Source organism: Cheilinus undulatus, linkage group 8 (genome assembly GCF_018320785.1).
Source record: "Cheilinus undulatus linkage group 8, ASM1832078v1, whole genome shotgun sequence".
Taxonomy (NCBI): Eukaryota; Metazoa; Chordata; class Actinopteri; order Labriformes; family Labridae; genus Cheilinus; species Cheilinus undulatus.
Window position 1 is genome coordinate 3,626,439 of NC_054872.1, and position 12,282 is coordinate 3,638,720.

A 12,282-nucleotide genomic window follows, 5' to 3' on the forward strand; every position below is an offset into this window, starting at 1 on the left:
GATGATGGGTGGATGGATGGATGAACAGTTTTATGGTCAAACATGATAATACTAAAAGTTCTGTTCATTTTAGAGAAAGACGTCCAATTGTTTTAGGAAAAAAAAGTCTTTTTTAAACGTTCAAGCTGTATTTTTATGAGGAACAATCCCAGATATTTTTAGTTTAAAAAGTTAGAAATTTACCCAGAAACATTTAAGAGTTTATAAAGTCCTGAATTTTGACTAAATTTGAATATTTTTACTTTATAAATTCAAACGTTTACAATATAAATTCTTAGATTTATAATAAACCAAACAGAAACAGTTATTAGACAGCTCCAGTTAACAGAAAAGTCTCCTCTGTGTCCAGATGAGTGTTTCTGGAATAAAATACTAATATTTCTGTATCGATCAGTCCCAGTGAGGGACTGAATGAAAACAGCTCCATCTGTTAGCCTCTATTCTTTCTTTAATGCTGCTGGCTATTTTTGACTTTTTAATCTCAAAATTGAAGTTTTTCTATTTTTTCAGTACATTTCAGTTTTCTGAACAGGTTTCTTTTTACAATAATAATAATAATAATAATGATAATAATAACTTTTTCGTCTACCTGCGGCTGTGGCTTGAGGATTCAAAATATACAAAATCCACAAGCCACAAGCATTTTCTACCAGCTAGTGTCTTTTAACATCAGCATTATTTAATAGGATATAATTTAAAATCAATGCTTCTAGTATTCAAGTTAAAGGTTATTTAATAAAAGAGAGTTGGTGCAGAAATGATCCATACTTTCACTCATTTTAAATTGGGGTTTTGACCAATTTCTCCTGAATTTAACCATGCAAACATTTACTGTCTTTTCTGCAGGGCTAGTGTCCTGAATTATACATTTTTAACTCATAAGAATAATAATATTTGTGTGTATTTTCTGTAACTGGACACTCCAAACAGGCTTTTTAATATATCCACAGGATATTTTTCACATTCATCTGAGAAAGCTCCCATAGAGAATGTTTGGAAAAGGCAAACCGTTAATAAAGATCCTCAGAGAAGAAGGAACACACCATAAAAAGCTTTCAGTGCTGTTCTTTGCTCTTTGGTTCATGAGGAAATGTGGTGCAAATCTGTTCAAACTGCCACTACATCTGAGCTAACTGCTACATGCCAGAGGAGGCCGATGCTATCGACCCTCAGGACAACTAAACCCAGCCTGGAGCTGCTGCCCTGTTCTCCTGAAACGACACTGATTGGTCTGAACAGAGTTCGCTGTGGCACAAATGCCATGGATCGGAGCTTTTCAAGATGGATTTGCCTGATGACAGACTGCCGAATCCTTCTGCTCTAAAGGTTACCTTTTTGGCAGCCCCTCACCAAAATTCAGGCTGTTCAACTACCTTGGACTTGTGACAGATGATGTATGGTTCAAATACCTTTAGTAGATATACCACTTTCAGTGGAAAACTACTCTCATATGATCCTTAGTCATACCAGCCCAGCACACAGCTGCCTGTAAACATGAAGATAAGATAAACTTTAATTTTATTATTAGACAGCGGCTCTGACAGAGGGGGGAGGGGATATTGAGCATGTAGGTCGACTCAGCTTTGCTCATAAAGTCAGCAGGAACAAGTATGAAAAAGGGGCTGATATCTGCCGTTCCAGGAATTAACTCTCTCTGTTAGGTCAGACTTCTTTTATTTACAATTATTGATTTATAATTATTATTATTGTTGCTTTTATTATTTATCATTATTACAATTATTATTATTACTATTATTATTATTATTATTATTATTATTATTATTATTATCATCATTATTTTATCATTATCATTATTATTATTATTATTATTATTATTATTGTTGTTGTTGTTGTTGTTATTGGTATTGTTATTATTATTGTTATTATTATTATTATTATTATTATTATTATTGTAATTATTATTATTGTTTTTATTGTTGTTATTATTATGTTTTATCATTGTTATCATTATTATTATTTCGATCATAATTTTATTATTATTATTATTATTATTATTATTACTTCCATTCAATTGTAGTACCCCTCCACTCCATTAGGAGGAGGTAATGTATAAAAAAAACGTAAGTGACGTACTGCGTGACGCAGAGTCCGGAAGTGAAAGAGACGGAAGAAGAAAATGGAGGCGGCAGTGTTCATCCTGTCGTTAGTGGACTGCTGTGCACTGATTTTTCTGTCAGTCTACTTCGTATCCTTTTATAAATGTTCCTGTTAAATGTGCCGATTATTACTCTAACTGCCAGGCTGTGGTTTCAATCCGGTTATGTCTTATTTTAATATAAACTTCACCAGTTTATCAGAGGGTAACGTTAGCTCGGTGTTAGCCGCAGAGATGCTAACATGAAGGGTTAAAAGAGGTTTAAAATCAGAGCAGAAATATGAGTTTTATATCAAAATGAAAAACTCTGATATGATTTAATTTACATGATGTATATTTATACTCATTTACACAGAGAAAGGAAAACAGAAAAAAACAGATGATGATGATTTTAGAGACTAAAATCTGCCGGTAAACTCCCGAATATTGACTTTTCTCAGATATAAGGGTGGTGATAAACATTGTCCTTTTTTTAAATAACCATAGTCATTCAAATGATTTGCATTTTAACAATAGTAGAGAAATCAGGATGGATTTTATCTGTAGTTAATAATAGCAGCGTTTGTATATAGTCCTAACTGCCTTAATCTGATTTTATTTTAACTGTTTGTAGCCTCAAGTTGTCTCTTTGGTCAGTTTATTAATAGTAATGTTTATATTGGTTGTTTAAGTGTCATCCTGTTATCTTAGTAAGCTGTTATTAATGTCTGATATTCACCAAAATAGCTTTAAAAACAGATAAGTTCACTCTGTATTTCTGAAATCTCTCCATGTGCCTTGATAGTGAAAAACCTTATCTTGTCTGTAAGAATAGAAGAAATACTTTCTGAGAAGAAATATGTAAAACAGATAAAGTAGACCCTTTTATTGAATGTGATGGTGAACAGCGAAATTATTACCAAGAGCATTTGCACACAAAAATAATATTGAATGAAGTTCTTTAAATAAATAGATACACATATGGATATAAGCTGAATTATAACTTTAAATCAGGGATGAAAGTAACAGATTACATTTACATAAATTACTCCAAGTGAGTAGCTTTCTGTTGCACTTTCTGAGTAGTTTTAAAAATCAGTAATTTGACTTTTACTTAACTACACCTTTAAGGGAGTGTTGTACTTTTTTAGAGTTTAAAAATCAGTTACTGAGGTAAGAAATTCAACTAAATGACAGAAGGAGCAGGTTCAAACCTTCAGTCGGTGTGTTTTGGTGCTTTTCCACTGTAAACTTTGCACGTGCGAGCCAAACCTAGCTGTGATAATTTACTTTTCCATCACCAGTTTGGTTGTGCCAGATTACACTGAGCCGCACCCAGAATGAACCTGCTCTGTAGCAGGGCCCAAGCGGACCCGCCCTGTCTCATCATTCAGGGACGCCTCGCAGAAGTGTTTCAGTAACGCGGTTTCACCAGGCTCTTAAATACCTGCTGGATTACCAACAGAAGAAGAAGTAGAAACAGTGGGTGCTTCTTCTTCTAGCAGAACAAAGAAATGCTCACTGAAGTGCAGCTTTTTTAACATCATAAACTCAAACTGCTGCGTCATTAGTTTTAGACATGACCTTAAACAGGGAGCTCAGTTGTGGTGGAAAAGCGAATCCCCTGCTGCACTGGGCTGCCACGCCAAGTCAAACCAAGTAGAGCCAAGCTGCTCATTGTAACGGAAAAGCCTCAGTTGTTTTACAGGTACCACGTAGCCCTCAGAAGCTACTCGGTTCTAATCCAACCTGCACACCTTCCATGCAGCCACAGTCTTATCTTTTCAACCTTCCCGTCTAGGTGTAGGGGGTCCTGGTTCTTGTTTAATGGAGAGGTAAGGAGAAGGTCTAGGGTTACATGGACCTTCAGAGGTTTAACAGAAACACTCCAAACTGAGTTTTATGGGAAATCTCCAAGAATGCCTTAAGAATCAGCAGCAAGATCTAGAATTAGGACAACAGTCCGCTTTTTTTGTTGTTTCAGTGCATTATGGTCCTATAGATTTAGAACAAGAATAAAAATAAATGTCTGATGCATAAAGGTCTGGTATCGTTGTTGCATCTGTTCATGTAAATATCATCCCGATCCATGTAGTACTAGACCTTCAACCTTCCCCTCCATTAAACAAGAACCAGGACACCCTACACCTAGAAGGGAACAAAACATGGGAACAGGGCTGAATTAGAGCTGAGCCTTTCTCTGAACACTACATGGTAGCTGTAGAGCAAAGAACTGACCAGTTTCATTAGCTGACAGAAAACTCCCCAAGTTTTATGTTTTGACTCAGTAATGAATAATTTTTAAACGTAGTGAAGTACAGCATTCCCCCCCAAAAAGGGCTTAAGTAAGAATGAAATTTTTGTTTTAAAAAGTAGAAGTACATAGAAAAAAAAGCTTCTAGACAACAATAACGTGAGTAAATGTGCCAAGTTCTTTTCCATCGCTGCTGTAATGCCAGCTGGAGATAAATTATTCCTGTATCTTATCTTGTATAAATGACCCCGCCCTCCAACCAACTTCTCCATGCACAAGGTTCAAAAACACATCAGAAATAGAGGAGACTATAATAAACAGTCACTGACAAGAGAGGAAACGGCAAAGATGAGATTAATGTGTTTTAATTCAAGATGGAAGAAATAAAGGAAAGAACAAAGACACTGAAAGCTCACATAAATAAAGACAAAACTAAAACTAATTCAGTTAAATATGCTAAAATGAGGTAATTTAACAATAATCCTCAGAATAAATTAGAATAAGATAACGTATAAAAAAGACCAAGAGTATAAAAATAAACTACAGAAGAAGATTAGAGACATTCAATTTTTTGGTGTTTCTTTCTTGTTTTTTGTTTGTTTGAGATCCAACTTTTTTCTCTCAAACTCTTCAGAGAAAAGAGATGACTTCTGTCTCAGTTTGGGAAAAAATAATTCTTAGTAATAATAATTTCAGTTTAAATCATGACTAAAATCTTAGGGTTCTGACTTTATTCTCACAATTTTGACTCTAATCTCAGAATTTAAACTTTAATTCAAAGTCCTTGCTGAATAAGAAAAAGTATACAGAAATAAATAATGTGATATCAAGTCAGGAACGTAGGAGAAATTTGTGTTTTCTCTTTATTTTCAATTTTGCATCTCACAGATGTAAGTTATGGTTTTGACTTTTTATATCATATTTTTACCTTTTAGATTCAAGATCTAAAATTTTAAATCCTATTTTGACCTTTTGAAGTCATGATTTTGTCTTTATCTCATGTTTTAACCTTTTTCAACTCCTAACTTTGACTTTAATCTCATTTATTACTTTTTAAACTAATGATATTTATTTTTTTCATATTTTGACTGTTAAATATCATGATTTTGAATTTTGATCTTCTGTTTTGCTGAACATTTTAACTCATAACTTTCACTTTTATCTCATATTTTGACCTTTAAAACTCATGATTTTGACTTTTATCTAATTTTCTGACTGTTAAAAATCATAGTTTCAGTATTCTATCTCTTATTTTGCCTTATGAACCCTCATTTAGGTTCTCAGTCAATGGTTTAATTTGACCCTTTTAGGCCCTCAGGTTAGACCCAAATTCAGAACCAGGCCCCTGCTGTGGTTGAGTTTGACACCCCTGCCTTAAACCGACCAACATTCAGGGATGTACCTTTAGACTGACACATTCTAAATAATCAGTCTCTATTTGTACAGCAGCAGTCCATGATGTCACCTGTGGACATTTTAAGAAAAAGATGGTGTGAAATCTTCTGTTTCTTGGTTTTGTCCTTGACTCTAAGCTCAGATCATCACTCTGTCTGATCTGGAGTGTGATTATATCAACGCCCGAGCATGCTGCTCCAAACTCAACAAGGTGAGACATCCACCCTCACCTGTACGCCTCAGTTAGATCAGGTTTATTCATGTTTTCACATCTGCAGAAATATCAAACCCTGTTTGTTTTGATGTGATCCAAGTTAAAATATGAAAGATTTGGTGAATGGCCTCTTTGAATTTAAGATGTGCTGCTTTTTTACCTTGCCCTTTACCTACTGAGTCTAAAAATGGCGATTTGGACATATTTTGTCATTATGGCTGTAAAATAGTCAGGAAATGCCCTAACTCTAAGAGCTTTGGTCCCTTTTCCCAGGAGTACTTGAACTTGACGTTTCAACATCTGGTTATTGATTATTGCACATTATATGGAATTGTCAGCAGTTTAAAAGAAGAAAAACACAAAAACAGATTTGTTTTTCATGGCTTTTATGAGAAGAAATTTTGTTATTGCTCATGAAGTTTTGATTTGACATTTGAAATGTGAACCTATACATGTTTAGAACAATCACCAGTCATTTTTTGAGTCTAGGACTCTGGGTGTGCAAAACACAGTGCAAAAGATAACTATATACATAGGCGACAATTGGTGCAAATAAAGGTGGAAAAATGCATTCTCAACATTCTCAAGTAACATATTGTTATTGCACATGACAGACACGCACAAATGCCACTACCTAACACTATTTTTTGAAACCAAAACACCACTCTCGCTCGCTCTCCTTTCACTCTCTTCCTTCACTCTCCTTTCTCACTCGTCTTCTGCCAAAGCTGCCGTTTTTGCTGTGCTGTTCGACATTACCGAAATATATATATATATATATATATATATATATATATATATATATATATATATACCACACATCATATATTATCAGAAAACACAGATTCTCAGCTCTCTGTCAGCGTTGGATTTTTTTAGATTGAGCAAACTTTCGAGGACTTACAGTGTTGAGAATCCATGTAGCAATCTCGCGATACGTCTGGTGTTTTGCTATAAATGCCCACGTCATATGGTTGGGAGTACTACATGAGCGCATGCCCAAAAATTCTCAGCTTTCCAACACCTTTGGGTTTTTTCTGATCGGACAAACTTTGACAGAGTTACAGTAAAAATACTGCGGACATATAAAACACAGTGCCAGCGCCAGCTCAGTAGGTAAAGGGTTAATAGATTTTAAACACACATGCTATAAGAATTGTAATCTTAATTAAAATAAAGTTAAAAACAAAACAAATAATGATTAACACCTGTCTGATACCAGCAGAATATAAAGCCCTGGTCACCCAGTAATGAGTCATTTTTATTTCTAAATTAAAATCAAATCTGTTTTGTGTTAATGTGCAGGGTTTCCTTAAAGCAGGAGTAGTTTTGATGCTATTGATCATTAAAATGACATAGACTGTGATGTTTTATAACATGATATTTAAAGGTGCAGCGTTACCTGCTGTGTTCTGACGGTCTGTGTTTAATCTGTGTCAGTGGGTGATTCCAGAGATGGTGGGTCAGTGTCTCTCCACCATGCTCATGCTCGTCTCCATGCACTGGTTCATCTTCCTGCTCAACCTGCCTGTAGCTGCCTGGAACATTTATAGGTGAGACCACTCTGATCTCTCTAAAAATAAACATGAAAACATATTTATGTTCATGATTAGGCTATGTATGTTCATGCCTCTCATATTCAAGCTGCCAGTCCTGGCCTCAGAGCGCCCCCTGGTGGACCAGGGATTAGCCATTGTCAAAGAGGAGCACTGAAGCTTCTTAACACAAAAAAGCACTTTTTTTCTAAAAATATTATAATCTAATATGAACACAGATATCTGATGTTGATACTCCTGATCAGGGGAAGCGGAAACGTTAATAGAAAATTACCAGTACTAACCTGTCCTGGGCCAACTGCCTGGCTCACCCTTCATGGCCTTAGTTCAGGTACCCTTTTAGTCTTGATTCTGTGCTCTGCTTTAATAATCCACAGCCCTGATCCTCCTCTGTCTGTCCCACAGGTACATGAAGGTTCCCATGGGGAACATGGGCGTGTTTGACCCCACTGAGATCCACAACCGGGGTCAGCTCAAGTCCCACATGAAGGAGGCCATGATTAAACTGGGCTACCACCTGCTCTGCTTCTTCATTTACCTGTACAGGTGAGTCACCAGAGCCACAGACACATCAATAAGGCTGGATACACATGAGACTGTGTGTAAATCTAAACTGATACTAAAAACAGAGGACAGTTTTAGCTGGTTTTAACATCATAATTGTCTCATATCAGGAGGTTTAAACCTTTTATTCCCTTTGGGAGACTGTGGATTATGTATCGAGGTGATTTATATTCTGGGTTATATTCTATGTGGTCATGAGGCACATGTTTGGTGTTGTTGATATTATCCAGCTCTTCTCCCTTACTGATATGAATACAACTGACAGAGTTTGTTTATGAATAAATTTGAATCTTTAAACAAATCTAAAACTGGAAATACGTTGTACGGGCACATCATGGCGTTTCCTTCCCGAGATATACAGCATCTCAGATCAGCGGTTTGCAGTCAGACCCCTCTCTGGTGGTCTAGGTCAGGGGTTTTCAAAGTGTCTGAGAGTGAGCCTCCCCTAAGAGGAAAAGATTTTATTCCATGAACCCCCACCCTCATAAAAATTAAGACTGAAACAATTTAAACAACCTTATTTCAAACATTTTTACTTTTACCTTTTTACATTTTTTGACAGTTTGGTCTGCATTTGTCCTCAAACATCCATCTTTCCCAGGCCATCAGTATTTTGTTTCAGTAAAGAAATTAGAGCCAATACTGCCTGATTGTTATGCTCTGTTCTCCGTTTTAACAGAAACTATGAGTTTGCATATAGAGTTGGTGCAGGATTGCCTAACTGCAGATCATCCTCCCTGTTAGCCTTGCCTTGTATTTGCTTTTGATCATTTTTGACCTTGCAGAGGCTGTCTTAGTGTTTACTTCAGTGACTGAAATTCCTTTACTTCCTGTCTTAGTATGACAAAGCCTTTACACGTCCTTATGCAGTCGTTAGCTTCTACATCTTTGCAAATCAAAAACTGTGGCTGTTGAGCATCATCAGCACCAGTGCAGGAAAATCCTGATTTTAATAGTCAGCGCTATAGTGGCTATAAATAGGGTTGTTCCGATTCTGATACCAATATCTGAAATACATCTGATACTGCTTAAAATGCAGGTATTGGCATCGGCGAGTACACGAGTTTATGCACTGATCCGATACCGTTTGGTTTAGCTTTATATTTTGCTTCGTTTAGCCATGCTAAATGTTGGCTCTGTAAACTGGAAATCAATTCTTCCTCGCTGCTGGAAAGCACTGCATGCACAGGCTACCGTTTTAGAACAGTGAAGAAGAACCAAAGGACCCACTGCAGCAGCAGAGAATGATGTCTGCGGGACGGTTTTTCTCTGAATGTGATTGTTAAAACACTTTCCAGACCGGCGCTGTCGTACACGACAAGAAGTGACACAGTTTATCAAAAGTTAAATCACTTTTGAATCATAAATTGTTGCCTCTTACTTGTTTTTCCTCTTGAAGCTAGCTGTTGTGCTTTCCTGTTGACGCTTTTGATGCATTTGAATGTTTGCGGCAGCATTTTCAGCGAGCCTGGAACTCGTCTGACTTTTGGGGATTTTAATTATTGATTCCACACCAGTAAACGCAACATTGAACGTCTTTTTAACCAAATTAAACCAAATTTAACCAAATTACGATCATTCATTACCGCTATGTTGAATACTAACATCAATGCTAAACGCTATATTGCGTTTTCTTTGTGAGGGTCTGTCAGCCAATAGCAGGCTGTTCTGTAACCTTGTCATACTGCCCAGATGGAGCATGATAGAGAGAGATAGCGAGCCTGTGATGTGGCCCCCTGAATTATTGTTATTTTAACCCCTTAAAGCCTGACAACACAAACAATAGCCAGAAAAATCTAATTTTTTGGAACTGAAATGTTCATTTAACTTTCTGCTGAAATAAAAAAAAAAAATCAAAATTTCCATAAAATTTAACAATTGTATTTTTAGTATCTCATTTTATTCATTAGGGGGTTTTGGGAACTGATAATCCATTTGAGGGCATTTTTAATCATCTTGTCAGATTGTAACACCCAACACCTTGGTATTGGAACATCCCCAACGATAAATCTACCCGCTTTGGCCCACGTACAACAGAACGAATCACGTTTGTTTTCTGGTTGTTCGTTCTGTGTCCTGTGGCGCCCCCCATTGGAGGCCCACCTCACACCTCTAACACTGCTGCACTGATGAATAGCTGCTCTTCCACAGGTTTGTCATACTAACTCACTCCTCTTTGCTCCTCCAGCATGATCCTGGCTCTGATCAACGACTGAGGCTCCGCCATGATGACCCTCTGACCGCCCTGCTGCCAAACTCGAGACCCCTTCCTCTCTACTCTCTCACATCTCTGAGGTCACTTCCTGTCTCTGTCGTCACAGTCTCAGAGTTTAGATGAATATTAAGGTTAATATTTAACCAATCAGCATTCAGAACCGTCATTACGCTATCGAAGCTTTAAAGCAGAGACCTTTTTTTTTTTTTCAAACAAGCATGATCAAGCAGAGGTGATGTCATTAGAGGCAGATGGAGCGCTCTGATTGGCTGTTGAGGTTTTTTTTTTTTAACTTGTGCCTTTTCTTGTTCGTGTTGTTTTAGTATCTTTTCTCATTAACAGACAAATTTAAACTCCAGTCCAAAATCTACTGTGAAAACTCTGAGACCACGTCTGTCAGTATTTATCAGACACATCACAGTTTGAGGGATTCACATCAGTAATTTTGTTCAAGAATGACATTTTAAATGTGGATTTAACAAGTTAACGACTTTATAACGCCCACCTGGAGGCTGCTGCGTTGATTAAAGAGTGTTAAACTGGATTTAACTGTCCACTAGTTCCTAAGTGGACCGCTGTCTTCAGTTAAAGCCTGTTTAATAGTTCTGTGTTACAGCCACACCAAGGTGGCTGGAATGATGACCCTGTTTCTAAAACAAACCAGACATGTTCCAGAGCTTCTGGATTTTATCAGACAATCCATGTAAAGGTTCTGAAGTGTGATAAAAACTCTGGATAGTGACGACAGCAGAGATCACAGACACATGGAGCCTTACTCAAACCTCTCCCTCCTCACTCCTACTGAACGCTGTCTGAGCGCTGTCCAACGGCGGTCTGAATGCTGTCCTATCACTAATTGAAGCTCCTCGATAAGCTGTAGGGTTATAATACAGCAACACGCTCTGGGACAAACAAACCTCAAAATCACAGGAGCTTTATCTAACCAGCGTTCGTTTCCCAGGAACAAAAGTGTTCTCATTAATAATGGTAGGCAGATGCGATAAAATCCTTCCACAATGTTAGAGAAAAACCTGCAGATTTGGTCGTATTTTTGTTTTCAAGCATCATTATGGTTTCAGTGTGATAATTAGACGATTTTGCAGACAGACCTAGCTGTAAACACGTCAAAGAAACACAGGTGCTATTTGCAAGACTGAGCAGTCAGGTCTTGATATTGGTACAAACAAGTGCTGCACACTATACTGCAGAATTTCAAGATTTTCTCTTGCAATTTCAAAATAATCCATAATCCACTCAACCTGACACGCCCATCTGGAAGACCTTCAATACTTAGCGTTTGGGAAAGGCAGAAGATTTGAAAAAAACTTGGAGTGTGATTGGATTAATGTTCTGTCACATCTTTACAGGCCAACCAGAGCAACAAAACATGTGACGTAGCTGTGACCGAGGTGAGTGTGTGCAGCCACCGAGGAATAACGCGAACCATGGCGACTGTAGGCATGTTGGACTCGACTTTTGTCATTTCTGAAAAGAAAACAACTCAATGCTGTTCTTTGTTCTTCTTTCAACAAAGAAATGCCATCAAGTTCTGATAAAACTGGTGCTTTAGCAGCATCCACGCTAATGTCTTCCACCATAATTACACCAGCCTCTTGTTGCTGCTTACTTACATCTGGACTCCGCTGCACCTGAAAGTACTGCCCCTCGATGCTGATTGGTCCTTTCACTCTCTAACCGGGCCCAAACGGTTCAGACAGGAGCTTTGCAAGATGGATTTGCCAGTGAGAAACATGGAAATGGGCGGATCCATCTGCTTTGCAAGGTTATAATCCACTTGATTGGAGAATAATGAGAGTTTAAGGGAAAATACACAAACGTTAAATAGCATCAAAAATACAAAACCTGACAGCTCTGCAGTACTGCTTTCAAAATAACTCAATAAATAATAATTAATTAAATTAATTAATAAAATGATAATAATGATAATTATTATTAATGAATATTTTAATAAATAGAAACTAATACATT

General features: G+C 37.1%; 1 protein-coding gene across 1 annotated transcript; it reads left to right on the plus strand.

The window, feature by feature from the left end:
- The first annotated feature begins 2,107 nt into the window (after positions 1–2,107).
- Positions 2,108–11,837, plus strand: cnih4 (cornichon family AMPA receptor auxiliary protein 4). Its single transcript, XM_041792603.1, has 5 exons — positions 2,108–2,206; positions 5,887–5,955; positions 7,399–7,511; positions 7,920–8,060; positions 10,267–11,837. Exons 1-5 carry the CDS (start codon positions 2,138–2,140, stop codon positions 10,292–10,294), a joined length of 420 nt encoding a protein of 139 aa, XP_041648537.1. The 5' UTR covers positions 2,108–2,137; the 3' UTR covers positions 10,295–11,837.
- The last annotated feature ends 445 nt before the right edge of the window (positions 11,838–12,282 follow it).

Excerpts from the sequence above, each read along its gene's own strand:
- cnih4 (XM_041792603.1), top strand. The coding sequence starts at position 2,138 with ATGGAGGCGGCAGTGTTCATCCTGTCGTTAGTGGACTGCTGTGCACTG. Across the intron at positions 7,512-7,919 it reads GCTGCCTGGAACATTTATAG|GTACATGAAGGTTCCCATGG; the intron begins GTGAGACCACTC and ends TCTGTCCCACAG. Across the intron at positions 8,061-10,266 it reads TTCTTCATTTACCTGTACAG|CATGATCCTGGCTCTGATCA; the intron begins GTGAGTCACCAG and ends TTGCTCCTCCAG.